The following is a 23177-nucleotide window of genomic DNA, read 5'->3' as shown; positions in this document are numbered from 1 at the left end:
ATAACACCTATAAAATATTTATTAAGATACAAGATTCATTTATATAAGTAACTGAAATAGGACTGTATGTAGAGCACTTACAGAATAGCTTCATCTGAAATACAGTAGGTCATACATACTTCCTTTTCATCCTAACTATTCAGATGAAATAAGGAGGAAGGATCTGTAAAGTGTAAAGCCAAGCACTAATTGTGAAACATAAGTTCTTAGTAATGCTGGCATAAACACAAGTTTTAATGTATTTTGATTTTCAGCTGATACAGCTGGTAAATGAGTTCTGTGCTGCATTTACTAGTCATTCATTAGGAGGCAAACTGCCCAGATATGCTTATAAAAAAGCCTGTTTCCAATGAGTATTCCTATCTGATCAAATGTAAGAACTGCTGGATGAAATTAGTAGGCTCAAAGCAAACCTATTACTCCTTTAATTATGTGATGTTTGTAGGCATAAACACAATTGTGATTGATTGCTGAGATAGAGACTGTGTTAACAGAGAGTCTTTAGTCAAAATGTATTACTATTTGGGTTAAATATACTCATAGTTCAGCCTGGCCAGTGTGACTCGGTTGTTGAGTGTAAACTTATGAACCAGGAGGCACAGTTCAATTCCTAGTCAGGGCATATGCCCGGGTTGTGGGCTCAGTCCCCAGTATGGGGGTGTGCAGGAGGTAGCTGATCAGTGATTCTCGCTCATCATTGATGTTTCTCTCTCTCCCTCTCCTTTCCTCTCTGAAATCAATAAAAAATAAAAACTTAAAAAAGTTATATTTGCCGAAACCGGTTTGGCTCAGTGGATAGAGCGTCGGCCTGCGGAATGAAAGGTCCCAGGTTCGATTCCGGTCAAGGGCATGTACCTGGGTTGCGGGCACATCCCCAGTAGGAGATGTGCAGGAGGCGGCTGATCGATGTTTCTCTCCCATCGATGTTTCTAACTCTCCATCTCTCTCCCTTCCTCTCTGTAAAAAATCAATAAAATATATTTTTAAAAAAAGTTATATTTTAAAAATACACACATACATACATAGCTCATTCTGTCCCTTTAACAATATTTTCATAGTTTGATCACTAATGTTCTGACTCACCATCACTAGGTTTCCTGATCCTTGATGTATGAAAGTTTCTCTAGTTGTCTTTATAATATAGGTTTTGAACAAAGCATATCGGCCTGCCCTATGTTTGACTGTATATTGTCAGAAGCATAAAATCAGAGCCAACCGTATCCTATATAATAAAAGACTAATATGCAAATCAACCTAACAGTGGAACGACCGTTTGCTGTGACACACACTGACCACCAGGGGGCAGACGCTCAACGCAGGAGCTGCCCTGGTGGTCAGTGCCCTCCCACAGGAGCAGCTCTGCTCAGCCAGAAGCCAGGCTCAGCAGCAGCAGCAGTGCTAAGGACCCCTCAGGATGTCCAACTTCTTAACTCTGTAGTGATAGCACCTATCAAGTCTTTACCAAGATACAAGATTCATTATATAAGAACTGAAATAGGACTATATGTAGAGCACTTACAGAATAGTTTCATCTGAAATACCTAAGCCAACAGTCGGACATCCCCCGAGGGGTCCCAGACTGTGCGAGGGCCTAGGCCGGGACCTCCCCCACCCTTCACCCCTCAGTGCATGAATGTCATGCACTGGACCTCTAGTCTGTTTTAGAATAGGACATGTCAAGATACCATAGTCTCAGAGCTAGATAACTATAAAAGGACCCACACTGTTCTAAGTGCTTGCTGTGTGTTGAATCACTTTCATGCAGCACCTGTCCTAGGCATTCCTTGCTCCTCAAGCATGGATGGATGCTTTCTCTTTTGTGTTTGCCATTTTGACAATCAAATCAAGTATAGTTTCAAAACCAAGACAGGAAAGACAAAGCTTAAACCATTAAAAACTGATGAGCATTTAACATAGATTTCTGAATCTAATATTGCTTAAGGCAGTGGTCGGCAAACTGTGGCTCGGCAAACCGCGGCTTGCGAGCCACATGCGGCTCTTTGGTCCCTTGAGTGTGGCTCTTCCACAAAATACCGGTTCTTCCACAAAATACCGACTTCTGCGCATGGGCCACAAAGTTTCAATCGCACTGTACGTGTGCGCCTGCACGTGGTATTTTGTGGAAGAGCTACACTCAAGGGACCAAAGAGCCGCATGTGGCTCGTGAGCCGCGGGTTGCCAACCACGGGCTTAAGGTAACAATTTTTACCATATATTTTTGGTCTTAATATAGTCTTTCATACTAACCATTTTTTGAAATAGGGGATTCATCTTACAGTTGTATACTCTTTTCCCAAAAACTTTATGATATTGATGAACATTTTAGAAAAAATTGAGGCAGTTGTAGTCCACCAAGCACAGTCAAGCCTCTCTTTTTCTCATGTTCTTTGAAGAAATTGCATTTTACAACATCTGCACATTCTCAGTCTGGCTCAGTCCCTGGACTTCTGATATTTGACTATTTAGTGATTTCTTGAGAGGAAAGAGACACCCATACTGAGTTTTTCCCTGGGCACTTTTGCTAGCATTGAACTTTGCAGATTAATGTCCCGTTCCCCCCCACCCCCATTCACCCCACAGTCTTCTGCAAATAACTGGACTCTGAAACCTGGAAGTTTAATATTTTTTTGTTTCTTCCTGTCTTGTCTGAAATCATGTATAACATGAGTGTGTCTGTATACCAATTGTTCTTCATATTTTGCCAGAGTTTAATGTTAAAGTTTTTCTTTTCTTCTTGTTGGACTCCCAAGAAAAGCTTCTGAAAACAGTGCTCTCTAATAGAACTGTACAGTGATGGAAATGTTCTGTATTCTGAGCCATCCAGTACAGTAGTCTCATGTGGCTGTTGAGTACTTGTAATGTGACCAATGTGACTGAGGGACTAAATTTAAATTTATTAACAAAATTAAATACCTGCATGTAACCACTGGCTGCCATATTGGACACAGCAGCAAACCTCCCAGTATACAGCCCCCTTACAGAGCTTGAGTTATTTCATGCTTTGACTAATTTTCATGTTTACCTTTTGAAGTTGTAGTCTTCCTTCCTGCCCTACAGGTAAATTGCCTAATAAAAGTCATCCTTACAATTTAATCTCAAGTTCTGCAACCTGTAGCAGAACAAAGATTACTCTTTTTTTTACAAAAAACATTTAAAAAGATAAATTTGCAAATTTTCATGAAACTGAGGACAGTCATATATCATATACCAAATTATCTAGACTTTTAAAGAAATTCAGGCCATGGTGACATTTCACCTCTAAATACTCCACCATGCATCATTAGAAAATAAGGAAATCTTTTCCTAATCATGTTATCATTAAAGCCTCCTTATATAATAATTCCTCAATATGTAAAAATCAGTCCAAATTCAGATTTGTCTGATTGTCTTCAAATGTTACTGGTATGTCTAAATCAGGATCCAAGCAAAAGCTGCATGTTGCTTACAATTGTGTCTCTTAAGATTCTTTTAAAAAGCATTTTTTACAGAGTTTCAGATTTACAGAAAAGTTAGAATGGTATAAAGAATTCCCATATACATCCTTTACCCAGATTCTTTAGTTCTTAACATTTTTTTTAACTACATGTGATTTATCCTCTTTTATCTCTATACATAAAAACTATTTAACTAAATTGCTTGAAAGTACTTTATAGATGTGATACCTCTTTACCATTACATACTCTATTGTATATTTAGTAAGAATAACAAAATGGTCATATAGAGACACTAAGATGATCAAACAGAGGCAATTGACTTTGACAGAATACTGTTATCTATTCTCAGGCTTAATTCATATTTCATCATTTGTTCTGATAATATTCTCTCTCTTTGAGAGAGAGAGAGAGAAACATTGATTTGTTTTCCACTTATTTATACATTCATTAGTTGATTCTTGTATGTGCCCTGACTGGGGATAGAGCCCCCAATCTTGGTGTATCTGAGCTATCTGGCCAGGGCTGGAAATGTTGTTCTTGTGTGTAAGAAGATTCTGACCTCAATGATCTGAGTTAGGCATATTAAATAGCATAGATGGAAGAGGTTTTCATGCTTTTGATGGTTACATTTTTAAAAAATACACTTTTATTGATTTCAGAGAGGAAGGGAGAGGAATAGAGAGATAGAAACATCATTGATGAGAATCATTGATCAGCTGCCTCCTGCACGCCCCCACTGGGGTTCAAGCCCACAACCCAGGCATGTGCCCTTCACTGGAATCTCACCTAGGACCCTCAGTCCACATGCCAACGCTCTATCCACTGAGCCAAACCAGCTAGGGTGGTTTTCATTCTTTAGGCGAGTTCTTTTACTTGAGCTTAAAGTTTAGTTGCATAAATTGACCTGGAATTGTGGTCCATGGGCAGATTAGGAAACACTGGGAAAATTTGGTTTTGGAAAGGTTTGGTATAGAATGTTTGAGAAAGAGAGAGAGACAGAGACAGAGACAGAGACAGAGACAGAGACACTGACTGACTGTGTCTTTGAACCAAGCCTTCTGCACATTGAGGAGAGAAATGTGTGCCTACTTTTCATTGTACCTTCTATTTCTCTTTAGGGTAAAGAGAATTTTTGATGATACTGACCATATACCATCTGTTTGTATTAGCGATCCCAGATTGCTCACTCAGCGAACTGTTAACATGTTGGTCAGGTTTGTTAGAAAGCTTTAGCAATATTGTTGTGTCCATGAGGCCCCTAAAAATAGGAATTAAAATAGCGTTACTTAGGATTACATGGTTCCATGTTACATGGTATTGAAGATTCTAGTCTCTACCTACTTTAGTTAGGCAAATTAAAGAGCAGAATTGGAAGTTTTTAAGTGTAATTCCTTTTGTCAGAAAATGAAAAAAAGGGGCATTTCAGTATCTGAGTAAGTTAAGCACTCAAGAGACCACTTATCTATTATCAGTAGTCAAAAGAAATTCACACCCAGAGTTTCAGCCAACGTTTAGGACAGCTGAATTAAGCAGATAATAGCATGAAAATACAAAAAATTATAACCTTGAGATGTGTTGTTTGTACTAATGGTATCTATTGAGCCTTTACTATGTGTCAGGCATTGTTCTAAGCACTTCATATTAAATCCTCACAGCCGTGGGATAGCTACTATCACTTCAGATGTTTCAGATGAGGAAATATATACAGAGATAACTGATTTGCCTATGCCCTATTTAAGTGGCAAAACTGGGATCTAACCTAAACGTTTTAGCTCTGATGCAATCCACAGAACCAGTTAATTCTGTATGGCGCTTGCATTTTATAATCAAAGTTATACATTTAGACAGTAATTGTCTTCTTGAATGAAGAACCTTCTTTGTTGTCCAAATTACGGGGAATCTGAAATGACATTTCTCACTAACAACTAAGACTGCAGTTAGTGTCTTACTTTTATCCCCAGGCATGTTCATCTAAATTGGGGGGAGGGAAAGAGGGAAAAGGAAATACTTTCATATCATTTATAACCTGTTACTCTTAGGGCACTTTAGAGTTTTGGGTTGATTGATTAACAATAAATCTGTTACTTGCTTTTTGGAATCTAAACTCGGCATACGTGTTCAGTCCTAAAGTTGTGCCACTTGTAGGCCAGTGTCAAAATCTAGTCTGGAAATCAAATGAGTTATAATGTTTGGGTGGTTTTCTTTAACAAAGGAGGAGTTGATAAATTGTATACTTTTGTGCATGTCCCATTAGTGTTTCTGTTTGTTTTTAAGGAAGGATGGAAATATGCATAGGTTATCTCATGGATGGAGAAGTATCTAATTGCTGGGACGGGGAGGTACTACTAGAAACATGGAATGGGTGACTTTTCATAGTATATGCCCTTTTGAACAGTTTGAATAATTTGCTGTATACATGTAATAACTATTAAAAATAAGTAATCACTTTTTTAACCTAAATTTATTGACTTCATATTCTTCTTATTTTGTACCAGCAAAATAAAAGTTCTTTGAAGTTAAAAACAGTTTTTATCATAGAAACTTCCAAGCACATCTCAAAATAGAGTGTCTCGAAGATCAGCAAGAGAAACATTTTGCCAATTGAGAAGATAAAATGTGGCCTTATTTGGATGTCATTATTCAGAAACTTACAAATCCTCTGAATTTATTTGTGGTTTGACCCAGAGTCTGTAATTCAGGGCACTATTTTACTTGTTCTGAAACACTAGGCTTCAGCTGTGACAATTGAAGCTCAAAATTGCCTTAGGTAATGACAAAAACACAGAATTCTTATTTTACAGAGTAGTTTAGAATATAACATGTTGCTTTTACATATGTATTTATAGGTTTATGAACTACTGGAATGTTTTCTCCAGTTTTTGAGAAGGAAACTATTGAGGGTGCTCTACTTAGAAAATTAGATATATACACCTCTCCTAAAACGAGACAGACACCCACATAATCCCTTTGCATGTATCGGGATATTACTTAATGGTTTATCTTCCTCCATTAGTTTTTTAAACTAAAGGTCACTAAAGCTAGACTCAAGAAAAAAATGAAAATTAATAACTCATAAAGTTTTATTGTAACCAAAGTCATTATAAGTTATATATCTCACAGCTTGTATACTTGCCATGCATGGCAGCATATACTTGAGCTTGTAAAGCTAGTTAATCTTCTACTTTGTTACCATGCTTGTAATTAATAGTTAGACAATTGCTTGGCTCCTTGCCCTGGTGTTCAGATTGGTTGTGCCTGCAATCACTGAGGTATAGGAGGGGAGTGAAAGTAAAATGCCTTCTCTTAGTCTTAGGTTGTATCTTACTCAGATCCCAGTCTGGTTATAATTAAGCATTATAGCAGAAGAATTTGACAAAAGAATTTAGATGGAATACAGTTAACTTGGCTTAGTCAGTCCAGAGAGCGTAGTGACAGCGGTGGACTCTGGGAAGGGAAATTGGTATCTGGGGGGCAATGGAAGAAGAAAGAGTTGATTTTTCCTCCCTGTGATTTTTTTTGTTTTGTTTGCATTTTGTTCCCTGTGAATTACCTATTGGGGGTAGGGAGTGGGGGAGAGACTAGTCTGGCTAAGGCTAATAAAGTCTTCAGGCAGCCTTTTAGTGGGACTTAATCTGTTCTAATACTTTTAGACACCCTGAGTATTAATGACCCACTCTAGAGCTCTCCTTCTAATAGGTGCCTTTTGTTTTTATACCCTTAATTGGGTTTTAAAGACCTACCATCCTTAGATCCTCTATATTTTTTTTAGCAAATACTTGAATATCTTCTGAGTACACACAGCAGATCTGATTCCATTATTTTCCTTGTTAAAATCCTTAAGTAGCTTCCTTTGCCTAAAAAATAAATTCAGGGTTCTCAGTGGGGTACAGTTAGCTTATCAGTCTGGCCCTTGCTTATCTTTATAGCCTTAACTTACTACCATGTTCATAGTCTATACTCCCAGTGTTACAGAAGTACTTTGTAGTTCCCATAGCAGACCATACTTTCACATTGCTTGGTTTTAGCATATGTTCTTCTGTCCAGCGTTCTCCCTTGAACATGTTCCCTTAGCTATGGGTCTTTGACAAGGTCCTTCCTTCACTTGTTTTGGCACTTTTTGCAAAATACTGTAACTTTGTTTACTTGTCTGTCTGCTTTTGTTAATCTAAGTTCCCTTAGATCGAAAACTGTAAAATTTTAAATTTCATTCTTTTCATTCTGTGACTTAATTTTCAGATTTTGAAGTTTAATGTAAGTGAACAAGTAATTACTAACTGTTAAAGGGAGAAAGAGAGGACAGTTCAAAGATCTTAAACTGAGAAACATTGATGACTAAAAGTTCTTGAACCATAAAGCCTAGCCAGATATAATTCTTTCCTTTCCTATTTATTCTGCCTCTTAGTTATAACCACAAGGTTATATACCTCTAGTTGTAACTATAAGGTTATTAGCAAAAACAACTGAAGGCCATATTTGTTGGAGAACAGGTGGTCGGTCCATTATTTGGCTATCCATTGCCTCACTTGAATAGTGTAATGGATTTTCACTGTTGACTTAAAGCGTTACTGGTTAAATGAGGATTTGTAGTGACGATAATACAATCATATCAAGTCTGTCTAATTCACTTTGTAACATGGTTTATTAATGTTTGTTTGTTTCTCCTCTAGCTCCAGAACCTGGGTATAAACCCAGCAAACATTGGCTTTAGTACCCTGACTATGGAGTCAGACAAATTCATCTGCATTAGAGAGAAAGTAGGAGAGCAAGCTCAAGTGGTAATCATTGATATGAATGACCCAAGTAATCCAATTCGAAGACCAATTTCAGCAGACAGTGCCATCATGAATCCAGCCAGCAAAGTAATTGCATTGAAAGGTATAAAAGATTGTGGGTTTCTTTTTCTTAAAACTCTTCCTATGTATAATTTATTCAAATACAATAATTAGGAGCTCTTTTAGTATTTTGATTTGGTTAAATAAAGCTACAAAGTTAAAGCTTTTACTGAATTTGATTTTAACTATTGTCATGGCTTTTACTTGGACTGTTTCTATAAAATGTCTTTCTGTTCAGCATAGATCTTGGGAAAAATTAAATAAATTTAAAATTTATGCCCACAGTTTGATAAGACTGCTTTAAAAAGAATAACACCACATATTTTGCTACTATTAGCACTTAAGCATTGCAGAACTTTGTTATGATTATAAATTTGCTATTCTTGCTGTGATCTTTTTATACTTGTCTTGTACTTAAGTTATCGAGTTTTAAAAATGGCTTGAATTTACAAGTGTGTCTATATATAGGTGGGTATTAAAGCTTTGAAATCACGGGTGTTAGAGTTTATTCAGACTAACTTTTTAGTTGTCATCACAGGGAACAGAACAATCTGTTAGTCTAAATAGAGTTTAACACTAGAAAGACTGAAACTTAGTATATACCTATATTGCCCAAAAGCAGTCAAAATGACTGCATTGTGAAAGAATAATATCGGAGCACTCTTCACTTATGTTCCTTAGCTTTTCCAATAACTCACTTCTATTCGACATTTCTTTCATGAATTTAGGGCGCAAAAGAAATAAAATAAACAACTTATTAGAACAAGTATCACTGCATAAAGATTCGAATAACAAGTACTAGTTTAGCTTATTGAGCAACTGCAACTTATCAAGTATCGACAATTTATCATGTACTTGTATGTTATCATGTGGCGGTAATCGAAAAAAAATGAAAACTGTTATTTCAATACAGAGCCCAACTGGTCATATAAGAAATTTACTCAATTCAATAATAAGAGTCATTTGATTATTTAAAATTTCCCCAAGCAGTCAAAATGACTGCTTTTGGGCAATATAGGTATAACACATATATATATACCGGAAATGAAGGAGGAGGGAGGTAACTACAATTATTAATAAATGCATTTATATGTTGTACAAAAAGTCACAAAATTCTAAGACATTGTGTCCTTATATACATAATTGTTTTTCTAATTGAAATTAAAAAGCAGTCAAAATGACTTCCTTGGGCAATCTAGTGTTAAAGAACCTCACATGGGTTGGGAGCCTATATTAATTTTTTTCCTTTGAGCTATAAAGTGAGAATGTAATTGACTCTTTTAAAACAGAAGTTTCTGAGAGGAGTTGGTGACAAACTGGATGACTGAAAAAGGCATTTAACTGCTTATTCTTTGCTTGTTTTTCTTCTTGGTATAGTAGGAAGAGTTCCAGTTTCTAGTAATATTATACCAGGTATTTTATGTCTTTGGAGCATATATGTAACTTTTATAAAGATTATTTTAATCTTATGGCATAAATACAATTATCTTTATATAAGGAAACAGACCTTGCTCAAAATCACATAGCTGTCACCTCAATAAATGCAATTAAAAATTTAAAAATCACATAACTAATCATTGGAGACCTAAGTCTATAGATAGAGCCATTCAGTGCTAAATAGTGTGTTACCTAAATGGTGTCAAGCACTGCTTCCAACCCCATCTCTAGCAGGCTGACTTTGGATAAGACATAGAAATATGCAGGAAGTCTACTTTTTATTCATTTGTAAAGTGAGAGGATTGGATTGGGTAGTTTTCCAGTTCTTTTTAGCTCAAAATCCTAGTAATTTCTGGATGAGTTGTTAAAAGTGCTGAAGTTTTTAAACAGACTTCTTTTTACATGATTTAAACTTCGTATTTAGTAATAATACTTGTTGGAGATTAAATGAGGGGAGGGAGAGGGCCGAGCATAATCAAACAGATGTCACCATTCCATGTCTAAGATTAGAGTTGATCTCACCCCAAGGAAAGATTATCTATCCAGCTTTCACCTAGGCCCACATGTTTTTCAATAGTGAGCTTTTTGCTTCTATTAAACAATACATATTATACTTTAAAATATTAATTTCCCTTCAGCTTCCTTAAAGAATTTAAATTCAACTGCTTAATAGCTCTCACACTTTTATTAAAAGGCCATCATTTAAATTTTCTCAACATTCTTTTCTATTTTTAATGTTGTTGTTATCTTATCACATTTCTTAATGCTTTCTTATGTGTGCAGATGGTGAGTTATCTTAAATTAGATTGTATTAGTTATTGTCCTGTCTTATAAAAAGAATAAGTTGAAAATATTTCCAGAGCATTGTACAATAATAGCATTATAGATTTGTGCCCATATGTGTACACTATAGAGTTAAACTGTCATCCCTTTCCCTTCTCCCCAAATCTCTTATATAACATGTACTGTACTCCAACCGCTTTTATGTAAAAAAAGAATAAAAGTCTAACTAGGGGTTGGGGAAGGCAGCAAAGGAAAGTAATTTCCAAATACAGCTGGTCCTTGAATAATGTCATTTGGTTGTAAGATTGATGAGCTGCCATAGGAATTTATCTCAAAATCAGTTAGCCTGTGGTAAAATTGGTTTCCTTATTTGCTGTTTTCCTTAAAGTCACAGAACCTATTGAGGCCTTACGGTACTTACTTTTGAAGCCAGTTTTAAATCTTGGTTTCTTTTTATAAACAGGACTATAACTCTCACAATTGTTCAAGTCTGGTTGTGTTTTATATATTGTGTTTTATGGAAGAAGTTCTTACACATGTGGTAAGAAGGGTCATGGTACAAAGCCATATGTTTTGTGTCCTGTCCTATCTCCTCCTCCCACCCCCATACTCCCATAATTTTTGTTCTTTAGGATCCAGATTCTCTGTGGCTCAGGAATGGAGTTTTCCTTAGTCTCTAAGGACTAATCTGGATTAGATAGCCTAGTGATATCTGTGGGCTTTGACCTCTGTTAATTTAAACCAAATCACTTTTTGGATCGTGATGGAATTCAAATTATAAATACCAGTCTTTGCATCTGATTCAGTGACCACTTAACACACTCAAATTTCATTCTTTTACTAAATGTTTGCTGTCTTCATTGGATGGAGCTTGAACTTTGTTCCTATCTGCAGTATATTAACAGCATCTGAAACTGTCCTCCTTTGTCTCCCTCTCCTTTCCTCTAGCATCTCTACTACCTTTTCCTTTGTATCTTACACCAATTAAATGTAGCATGCATTTCCCTTATGTTCTCGTGGTGCAAGGCAGAGTTGAAGTAGGTCCTCTTTCAAAAAGCAGTTTCCACAAGATTTAGTTGAATAGGGGATGGCTGCCTTTTAAAAAGTTGTCATTTTTTTTCAATGTGTTTGTGTCAGATTTGCTTTGTTCTTTGTACCTACAACTAACGTAGTTAATGTGTAAATATTCTTAATTATAAATAATAAGATTTCGACCTTGTTTTCCACCATTGTTAAGCAAGCTGTTCTTTAGTTGGGGTTTAGAATTCTATAGAATTTTATGCTATCTGTTTAAAATGTCTTTAATAGAGGTAATATAGTTTTCGCTTCAAATGTAGATGGCTTGCCCAGTCACAGCTATCTTTTCAATGGTTGCTGCTCTATCAACTTGACTTCTGTAGTTGGTTACTGAATAGTCTCCTGACAGAACCATTTGTTTGGAAGTTATAGATCTTGTTACAGAGCTAGTCTAGCTAGATATTAATTTATCCTGAAGTGTGGCTTTCTTTAGTGATTCATAATTCTTAATTTTTGTTTCAGCTGGGAAAACTCTTCAGATATTTAACATTGAAATGAAAAGTAAAATGAAGGCCCATACCATGACTGATGATGTCACCTTTTGGAAATGGATCTCTTTAAATACGGTTGCTCTTGTTACGGATAATGCAGTTTACCACTGGAGTATGGAAGGAGAGTCTCAGCCAGTGAAAATGTTTGATCGCCATTCTAGCCTTGCAGGTTGCCAGATTATCAATTATCGTACAGATGCAAAGCAAAAGTGGTTACTTCTGACTGGCATATCTGCACAGGTAACACTTTTTTTCTAGTGTTTAATAAAGAAAGGTCTAGAGAACTAATATGCCCAGAATGCAGTTTATTTTGAAATTAGGTCTTTTATGCTCAGTTATGTAATATCTGACTTATTTGGAAGACCTTTTTTCTTTTTTAAGAAATAGAGAGAGCTGGCGTAATGCCTTTATACTGACATAATTTCAGAGTATGTACTCCTTCCAAGTGTTTTTAGGTCTTACTTGCAGGTTAAGTGGGCATTTTGAGTTCCTGTATGAATGATTTGGAATTTATTATGGACATTTACTGCAGAATGAGTACTCCTACACATATATTTTTTTAAGATAGCATAAATAGATGGTCGTATATGGGCCACATTTTAAACATTCATGTTAAGCTTTAATAAGGTAATCTTTGGAGCTAAATTTTAAGTGAAACGGTATCAAATCTACATTGAGAGACTAAAAAAGAATTGTAAATCCTTTTAAAGGTGATAAAGCAATTCTAATTATTTTCACTAGTTGATGAATCTGGGTTATTGGTTCATTGGGTCCCCAAACTTTATTCTCTTTGATCTGTTGTAGCAAAATCGTGTGGTGGGAGCTATGCAGTTGTATTCTGTAGATAGGAAAGTGTCTCAGCCCATTGAAGGACATGCAGCTAGCTTCGCACAATTTAAGATGGAAGGAAATGCAGAAGAATCAACGTTATTTTGTTTTGCAGTACGGGGTCAAGCTGGAGGGAAGGTAAGTTTTGGCTTTGGAAATTATTTTAGAATTTCTTTGTCTTTATGCTACTAATTAGTCATCTAAGTTCAAAATTGTCTTCTTCCTTGTTAATTTGCCTCTAACATTCAGATTTGTGATGACTGTTTAAATTCTGCTTCTAGTGATACTTATCTAAAATAAATAATGTTCTTTAACAGCTTTTTAGTATCAGCTGTAGGACTTTTATCAAGGCCTTACTTCTATGTTTTTCAGCCTACTGTGCATAAGATTCATTAGGGTTGCTAACGTATGCATTTGAGCACCTTATATCTAAAGAGTCTGATTCAATAGAGGGTGCTTATACTCTGCATTTTAAATATTCTACATGACTAGGTAGAATGTGGCCTACAATTTGAGTAACACTGCCCTAAGTCAGAGCTTGTTAATCTTGGCTCTACATTGGAATCACCTGGACAAATTGAAGTACTTTGTATGTTATGATTCTTAGTTGCAGACAGTAGAAACAGATCTGGTTGATTCGAGCATAGAAAATTTACTGAGAGGATTATGGATAGTTTACAATAGCTTGGAATGTTTAGGACCAAGCTTGGAAGATGAGGAATCAGGGAAAATGGGCATTCGCCAGAGCGGCAGCCGAAAGCCCTGCCATAGAACCCTGAGAACTCGGCTGCGACTCTAACTGCAATGTTGGATGACACAGCACTGCAGACCTCACTGCCAGACTAGACTCCCTAAAGTCTTCATATTTTCCCATGGTAACTATTTGAAAACATTAAGATAGTGATTTTAAACCAAAATGTTTTCATCCAGGTTTTGAGGTCTATGTGATGAGCGTGACCGCTCACTCAGCTTATGCACATACTTTCCTTCTGTGTTAGAGTAGATGTATAGGCTGAAAAGAATTTAACAGTTAGGTCTCTATTTGGGGACCCAAATGCTAGGTCATAATAGAAAACCATGAGAAAGCGCCTTTGTGGGTTATATATTACTATTTTATGCCATTAATTTAAGATAGATTGTGGTGTGATTGTTTCAGCTATTCAACTGACTTTAAAGTTTTTATCTTGAAATAATACACATTCAGAGGAAACTGTAAATACAGTACAAGTGTTCTTTACCTAGTTTCCCTCAACAGTTATGTCTTACATGCTATACATATAGTATATAAAGAAACAATAAATTAACATTAGTATAATTTTATAATTCTGTCACAAGATACATACTATTCTGGTACCTCAAGGATTTCCCTCATGCTACTTTATAGGTACTCCCACTCCCTTACCATCTCTAACCCTTGACAACCACTAAATTGCTTTACATTTCTATAATTTTGTCACTCAAGATACTATATAAATAGAATCATATATTATGTGACCTTTTGAGATTGGCTTTCCACCCCACTCAGCATAATGTCCATGAGAGTTTTTTTAATTACTATTAACCTACCATGGAAATATTAATGGTGAATATTAAACCTATTGGAGGACATTTTGATTGTTTCCAGTTTAGAGCAACAAATAAAGCTACTATGATAACTACTAAAGGATCTAAGTTTCTATAAGTTTTATTTTCTTTTGAACAGTTACATATCATTGAAGTTGGCACCCCACCTACAGGGAACCAGCCCTTTCCAAAGAAGGCTGTGGATGTTTTCTTTCCTCCAGAAGCACAAAATGACTTTCCTGTTGCAATGCAGGTATTTTAAACAAAGCAAAGGGACCTTTGAAATCTCTCCTCTTAACAGAATTAATTAAAAACTATTATTAGTCAGTCAATATGATTTAATTGGAGCTTAAAAGAGTAACTTTTATTTTAAAATAAAGTTTATTAGAGAAACTTGATAAAGTAATACTCTAACGTGTAAACTGGGTTATCCTAAATCATTCAAAATTGTTTTCTTTTTTATCTTAGACATCTTATTCATATTCTTATGTTTTATGTAAGACCCTTATTTGTGCCACATTTAAATGTTCTGTAAGAATGAGGAAACCATTAATATTAGCTTTTAATTTATAATGTAAATCTCTTGTCAGAGTTCTAGAATTTCACCATCTCTAAAATGGAATTGGTATAAATTTTCTGTTTGTGGATTCATTATTTTACTTAAGTGTTGATTTTCTTTATACAGATCAGTGAAAAGCATGATGTAGTATTCTTGATTACTAAGTATGGTTATATCCACCTGTATGACCTTGAGACCGGTACGTGCATCTACATGAATAGAATCAGTGGAGAAACAATCTTTGTTACTGCACCTCATGAAGCCACAGCTGGAATAATTGGAGTAAACAGAAAGGGACAAGTAAGGAAACCTTGAGACTTAAATTAAGCTACAAAATAATACTTATTGCCGTTAACATTTTTTTAAGTAAATGGTAACTTTAGATGTCCGAAAATAATATATACCTAAAAATACGAAGCATAGGATACAAAGTCTCTCTCTTTAATCCTGTCTCAAAGAGAAAAACTAGCATATAGCCACCTAGGATTGTCAAAAGAAGTGACTCTTTTTCAAAGAAACTATTGGGGCCACATTTGACAGACTGTATACTTTTTATAGGAGTTTTCTTTCTATGACTTCTAAGATAAATCATTAACTACAAGGAAAAGAATTTTTCCTACATCACTATTCCTAACTATTACTAAATATTTAATGTGGGAAGGTGATATGTTACAGTAGCTATTATGGGGTACCTGGCAAGTTATCCAGTTAGATGGGGAAAATATTAGCTGATCTGAGTCTGTCATGATTGGCAAACCTTTTCATACCATTTGCAAGTGATCCCTTTTCTGTATTTTTTTAGTATTTTAATGTAATTAAAATATTCTACCCCAGGAGTATCCTATTCTCTAAAAAATTATTAGAACTTCGAAAACAGTACTATTATTGGTTTTGACTTAGTTTTCCTCCAAATTAGTATTTTTCCCAAGTAGTAAGCAGAGGAAGTTAATTAGTAGGTTTTTTCCTCCTTTGTTCTGTTAATTTCCAAGAAATGGGGTGTATATGAAGAGGCAAATACTCTGTCCCTACTTGTCCATCCCCTACCTCAACTCTACAACTGCTTTATGTCCCTACAACTTACGTAGCCCTCCTCATAGCACTTACCACAATGAATTACAATTGCTTGCTTAACTGTGTTAAGTCACTGTTCTTGATTAGGAAAGGGGCTTTTCTTTGTTTAATCGTATTTCTACACCAGTCCTTGTCTGGCACAAAAGTGACTTTAAAAATTCAGTAGCTTTCATTTATTCAGTTGCATGTGTGTCTCCTGGAAAATATCAAGAATGACTTGCCTTTTGGTGAACTAGGTTAATGACAATTTAATAATCATGAAGTTGATAAGCCAGAGATCTTTTCTTTCCACTGCTGTGCTGATGTTTTTTGTTTGTTTATTTGTTTTTTAAAATCTTTATTGTTCAGATTTGTATATGTGCTGCCAAAGCGAGCACCAGATTATTACATTTGTTCCTCTTTTTTCCCCCATAACTCCCCTCCACCCAGTTCCCACCCCACCCTCCTCCCTCACTCCCCACCTACTGTCCTCATCCATAGGTGCATGATTTTTGTCCAGTCTCTTCCCGCATCCCCTTTACCCCTTTCTCCCCCAAGAACAGTCAGTCCACTCCCTTTCTATGCCCCTGATTCTATTATAATCACCAGTTTATTCTGTTCATCAGATTATTTAGTCACTTGATTTTTAGATTCACTTGTTGATAGATGTGTATTTGTTGTTCATAATTTGTATCTTTACCTTTTTCTTCTTCTTCCTCTTCTTAAAGGATACCTTTCAGCATTTCATATAATACTGGTTTGGTGGTGATGAACTCCTATAGCTTTTCCTTATCTGTGAAGCTCTTTATCTGACCTTCCATTCTGAATGATAGCTTTGCTGGATAAAGTAATCTTGGTTGTAGGTTCTTGGTATTCATCACTTTGAATATTTCTTGCCACTCCCTTCTGGCCTGCAAAGTTTCTGTTGAGAAATCAGCTGACAATCGTATGGGTACTCCCTTGTAGGTAACTGAGTTTCTTTCTCTTGCTGCTTTTAAGATTCTCTCTTTGTCTTTTGCTCTTGGCATTTTAATTATGATGTGTCTTGGTGTGGTCCTCTTTGGATTCCTTTTGTTTGGGGTTCTCTGCGCTTCCTGGACTTGTAAGTCTATTTCTTTCACCAGGTGGGGGAAGTTTTCTGTCATCATTTCTTCAAATAGGTTTTCAATATCTTGCTTTCTCTCTTCTTCTGGCACCCCTATAATTGGGATGTTGGTATGCTTGAAGCTGTCCCAGAGGCTCCTTACGCTATCGTTGTATTTTTGGATTCTTTTTTCATTTTGCTTTTCCGGTTGGGTGTTTTTTGCTTCTTCGTAAGTCAAATCGTTGACTTGATTCTTGCGATCCTCTAGTCTGCTGTTGGGAGTCTGTATAATATCCTCCATTTCAATCAGTGTATGCTTAATTTCCAATTGGTCCTTTATCATAACATCAAGGGTCTGACTAGATTTCTTGAGGATCTCACTACATTTATTGGCGGTCTCACCAGTCTTTTCGAGGGTCTTACTAAATTTATCGGCAGCTTCTAGAAAGTTCTTGAAAAACCTTAAAAGTGTGGTTTTGAACTCTATATCCAGTCGTTTGCTTTCCTCCATTTCTGTCATTTGTATCCTGTTTCTTTGTCTCCGCATTTTTTGTGCTTCCCTGTGTTGATGGAGTGGCTTTCTGTGCTAGGTGTCTTATAGGGCCCAGTGGCTCAGCCTCCCCAATTACCTGAGGTGGACACTCTTGGTGCACCCTCTTGTGGACTGTGTGCACAGTCTTGTTGTAGTTAAGCCTTGATTATTGTAGGTATCACTGGGAGGAATTGACCAATTGGCTGTGAGAATCAGCTGTGTCTGCAGTGGGAGAACTGTGCTGGAGACACCCCTCCAGGGCAAGACTTGCTTCAGTGGGGCTTTGGTGCTCACTGAGTCTGCCCCCTGAGTGTGTCCCTTATGGGTCCGACGGGTTGCAATCTGGATGGTCCCACTCTGACCACTAGGTATACTGGCTCCTGGATCTCTCAGGAGGTGCTAATCTAGCCTTTGCCTGAGGCTACTCAGCAGGAGCTCAGCTGTGAAGGAATGCAAGTTGCCCCGGGGCCGTGGGCCAGCTGCAGGTTTGTTAGGTAATTTTCAGATGGCAAAAGCCTCCGTGCACAGCTTGGGTGGGGCGGGGTCCCAGGGGATCAATAGGGCGGAGCAAACAGCTATGGCTGATTGTCAGTCCTTCCCTAAGAGGCCCCGAGTCTCAGTGTCCGGGTAATCGCTGCAAGCACCTCTGAGAGAAAGCCGCCCTCGAGATGCGAACGATGCCAGACAGTCTGGCCTCTCCCCGTATCAGTCCGGGTCCCCAGAGACTCGACCGGAACTGGAGTTCAGAGCAGTAGGGAGTTTGAGACTCCCTCCCGATTGAAAAAGCCAACTGTGTCCTCAGCCGCAAGCCCTTTCCGCGTCTGCCTCCGTACCTGTGCACTTAACTTCCGCACCGCAGCTCCTCTGAGTCCCGGTATGCTTTTCTCTTTCCTTCTAGTTGTAGTATTTCCACTCAGCCTTCCTGTGGTTCTGGATGATGCCCGTTCTGTCTTTTAGTTGTATTCTTGAAGTGGTTGCGCGAGGCAGCAATCTCCGGTGTTTACCTATGCCGCCCTCTTGGTTTCTCCTTAAAATATATTTTTTTCTGTGCTGATGTTTTTAAGATAATGCTTAAACTAAAGTATCTTGAATAATTTTACTAATATATTTGATATTTATAACTTTGATTCTGGGGACTTAATTGTTTCTCTCCCCTTCCCCTACAATTTCTGTCCCAATCTAGGAACAACAACAAAGTATAATTTTGATTCATCCACACCAGATGGCTAGTGTTATGTTGGCTGTTGTCTTTTTTTTATTTGACAATCTAAGGGAAAGAGGTTGGTGCCCCTTACTAAATAGTCAGGCATTGCATGTTTAAAAATTCTTGTGGCACACCAGTTGAAAATCACTGCCCTAAAGGAATGAGTGTGTGATTTCTATTGGTTGAAAATCAAAAGCCATCAAGATGACATTATTACCTTTATTAAGCACCTGTTGTATACCTTGTATTATACAGTAGGATTTAGGGATTCTTTCCCCTCACTGAATATATAATCTGGCCTGTGGGAATGTAAATGTAGTTAAAGAAAATTACTGAAAAATCCTTATTAAAAAATCCTACAGTTAAAAGGAATATACCTTAAACTTCTTCCAGGCAAGCTTTAGATTTTGTAGTTTCTTTAGTCACGTTCTGTAGGTTTTCAAGATTGTGTTCCTCAAGAATCTATAAATCATAGTGAATTGTTTTACAGAGCTCATTTAAATGGATGGTAGCAAAGCAATTAGAGGTCGGACAGTATGAAATAGGGAGCTATTTATATTACAGAATGGCCATATTTTAGGCACCCCAGTTTTCTCATTTATGGCCTCTTTTTTCTTTTTATTTAATTTTGATATTTTTATGACACACAAAAAGGCAGCTGTCACAATTTTAATACCTTTGTGACTCAGTAGTAATCAGCTCTAAGCAGATTTAGTATCGCTGATATCCAAATGAACACATTGCAACTATTCATTAATCTTTAAATTGCAGGTTCTATCAGTATGTGTGGAAGAAGAAAACATAATTCCTTATATCACCAATGTCCTACAAAATCCTGATTTGGCTCTGAGAATGGCTGTACGTAACAACTTAGCTGGTGCTGAAGAACTCTTTGCCCGGAAGTTTAATGCTCTTTTTGCCCAGGGAAATTACTCAGAGGCAGCAAAGGTGGCTGCTAATGCACCCAAGGTAAATAGCCATGAAAATGAAGTTGCCATGATTGGATTAATGTTCATATGCTTTATTTCTACTACTGTTAGAAATGGAGCCAGCTCTCCACTGAGAAACTAGTCTTCTCTAGGTTGCATTCTTTCTGTGGTAGATTGAGTTCCTTGTTGGTGCCTTTAGATTTGGTTAATTATTTTTCTGTTCTCTAGTTTTGGTTAGCTTTTTAAAACTAAGAATGTTAGAAAGATAAGTAGATCTAGCTATCTATGATTTATGTAGATGTAATGATGTTTAGTTACTTAGTTGTAATACTGTTTGACCTTGTCAGTGATAGTTACCAATTTTTCCCCCTGTATAAAGCTTTATTTCCATTTGGTCCACAGCTTGGGAGAGGGCTTTCAGGGTGGTTAAAAAGCTGCCTAGAGCTGCAGGGAGAGGCTCAGGCAGAAGCCCTGACACCACAGGGATGCCAGTGGTCTCTCAGAGGCCACTGGGCTGCGGAGGCTCCTAGTCATGCTAGAGGGTGAACTTAGCTCTGTTTAGGGGCCAGCCAGCTTGCAGAGGTTAGTCAGGTGGTCATCCATCTTGATGAATTTCACCTCCTCATCTAGGAAGTGGCTCTATAAGAAGTCACCAAGACATGGGTGTCTGTATGGGCCGAATCCAGGGCATGCAGATCCGGTAGGGCCTGGTTCAGGTTCTTCTCCAGGACTATGGTTTTACCACACTCATCCTGTGACATCTCTTACGTGTCCTGGAAGAAGGCATGGGCACTCTGCTGGCTTTGCATCTTCAAGAGACACTTGGTGCCCTCCACTTCTCAGCCAACTCATGGAAAAAGTGGCCCATGCCTTCCAGAGCCACATCTTCACATTTGAAATAGAAGCGCAGAAGAGAGGTAGGTGTGGGAGGCTCGCAAATGAAGGTTAACCAGGCGATTGACAGTGGCTTCCATCTCTGTGGAACAATTTTGACAAATCTTGGAGCTCATGGTTTATCAACAATAAGGAGCTAAGCTCAAAAAAAGGTGTTGGCTGGTCCTGGAGGCAGAGGATGGCTGAGAAGATGGTTCCAAAGGTTGCAGCTGGAAAAGAGGTTAGAGCGTGGTTGGGGCTGGAAGAAGGGGTGTCCATGGGTCTGTTCTTTTCAAACATTGTTGAAACAAGAGATGGGTCCACAGGGCACACGGTCTGGTAGTACTGATTTTATTTCCCAAAGTTGAAGGATTGAACAGATCCTATTACATTTATGGTAAAAAGAGTTGTCTGAAATTGAGCTGAGTTTATTCTCATCACCTTTGTATTATGTTGAATGAATTAACACCTTATATCCTGATCACTATTAGGAAATTTGCACTTAATATGAACCTGGAATAATAGCTAGCTGTAACTACTTTCTGATACACGTTGACATTTTAATTAGGTTGGTATATTTCTGATTCTGAATAACCTTATTACACCTGGCCAGAGGTGTGAACAGATGTTGACTGAATCTTTATTACTTAACAAATTGAAGGTTTGAAATTTGGTCTTAGTAGGTGAAATCATGCTTTTATGATTGACTTAAGAGACCCATGGAGTTCTTGGTGTGATGTTGGATCTCCTTTAAACAGAGTCTTTATCATTTCTCTTTCTTAAAGGGAATCCTCCGTACCCCAGACACTATCCGTCGATTCCAGAGTGTCCCAGCCCAGCCAGGTCAAACTTCTCCTCTACTTCAATATTTTGGCATACTTTTGGACCAAGGCCAGCTAAACAAATATGAATCCCTAGAACTGTGTAGGCCTGTACTTCAGCAAGGACGGAAACAGCTTTTGGAGAAATGGTTAAAAGAAGATAAGGTATATTAACTCCAGTTAACATACATTTGCTTTAATTGTCTTAAATACCACGTTAGCAAGTTATAAATATCTAGGCTGCCCCAAAATATCTGTATCGTTATTGCTTATAGGAATAGAATAAGAGCAGACATTGTGTGAGATGCATAAACTTACTTTTATAACGCGGAGGTAGTATATCTTTGTTTAGTATTTTAAATGGAATCCAGAATTTGTGCTGGGTGGTTAGAACCACTAACCTGGAAGCAAATTGCTATCCTTTTGCTTCAGGAAAAGCTTAGTGTGAGACACTTCAGTATGTGTTCATGTCAACATAGATACATTCATTTGGATATAAGAATATATTCCTATCTCTCACATCCCACATTTAATATGCACAGTAGTTTCAGTCATACAAATATATCTTCTTTGAGAAATTCCCAAGTATCATCATAATGGTGGTATTTGCTACTAGTAACTATGTTTGGGTGTGAAAAGGAAACATGTTATATAAAATGTTGGACTATAGATATGTTAATAAGACAGCAGGGCTAATTAGCAGTGATAAAAATTCCCAGAAAGATTTCACAGTATCTAAATTAGCATTACATGGGAAAATATTTAACTCAGTTTCTTGAAATTTATTTAAATATGAACCTTTAAAAAATGTTAACCAGCTTTCTTTACTGCAGGATTTCTCTGTGCTTTTTATATTCATTCATACTTAACTGATTTCTTTTCACATAGAACATCTAATAGTATTTTGTTTTCTAGAGCACACTATGGAAAATGTTGCTTACTTGAAGGCAACTAACAAGTTTGAACAATCCATCAGTGTTTTTATTCCTTTCATACCAACATAAAAAAGCCTTTCTCAATAAAGTGGCAATATTGAATTGCCATTTCTTATGCTATTGTCAAGAATGAGGTGGTACTATTTAAAGCACTCTGAGTAGTGAATAACATAATGTTGTTATACCTTTCAGTGTTAGTGTATGTTGGCAATATTTTTACATGACTAATTCTAAGTCCTTGTTTCTTTTTTTTTCTTTTTTCTTTTTTATTGATTTTTTACAAAGAGGAAGGGAGAGGGATAGAGAGATAGAAACATCAATGAGAGAGAAACATCCATCGATCAGCTGCCTCCTGCACACCCCGTACTGGGGGTGTGCCCACAACCAAGGTACATGCCCTTGACCGGAATCGAACCTGGGACCCTTCAGTCTGCAGGCCGACGCTCTATCCACTGAGCCAAACCAGTCAGGGCTAAGTCCTTGTTTCTTAACCCAGCATCTTGCAGTCTTGTAGGATACTGGAGAATAGTACTTCAGAGTTGGAATGCTTGGATAGGAGCCTCTGCTGAAGAATAGTTATAGCCACAATAGCGAGTATTTGAGGTCTTAATTATTTAAGATAAGGGAGGATGGTGACAGCCAAGGCAACTGAGTTGACCTATATAACATTGTGAAAGCTTTCTGGATATTATTACTTTTTTTGAGAATGATCATATGGGATCTATTTGTAGTAAAAGGGATACTG

The 23177-nt window shown here is 37.1% G+C and overlaps 1 protein-coding gene across 4 annotated transcripts in view; it reads left to right on the top strand.

The window, feature by feature from the left end:
* Nucleotides 1-23177, top strand: part of CLTC (clathrin heavy chain) — a 68762-nt gene that overhangs the window by 10521 nt on the left and 35064 nt on the right. For all 4 annotated transcript variants that reach the window (XR_009449215.1, XM_059669814.1, XM_059669812.1 and 1 more), the window contains exons 2-8: nt 8102-8309; nt 12026-12294; nt 12859-13020; nt 14585-14698; nt 15131-15304; nt 19646-19843; nt 21462-21662. Coding sequence is in view for 3 of the 4 variants with exons in the window: in XM_059669814.1 (XP_059525797.1) it covers nt 8102-8309; nt 12026-12294; nt 12859-13020; nt 14585-14698; nt 15131-15304; nt 19646-19843; nt 21462-21662 (1326 nt within the window). In the remaining variant the exon portion in view is untranslated. The remainder of the gene's footprint in view (nt 1-8101; nt 8310-12025; nt 12295-12858; nt 13021-14584; nt 14699-15130; nt 15305-19645; nt 19844-21461; nt 21663-23177) is intronic.

Source organism: Myotis daubentonii, chromosome 16, assembly GCF_963259705.1.
Source record: "Myotis daubentonii chromosome 16, mMyoDau2.1, whole genome shotgun sequence".
Taxonomy (NCBI): domain Eukaryota; kingdom Metazoa; phylum Chordata; class Mammalia; order Chiroptera; family Vespertilionidae; genus Myotis; species Myotis daubentonii.
Note: the sequence above shows the minus strand (reverse complement) of the source record. Positions and strands in the feature narration are given on the sequence as shown.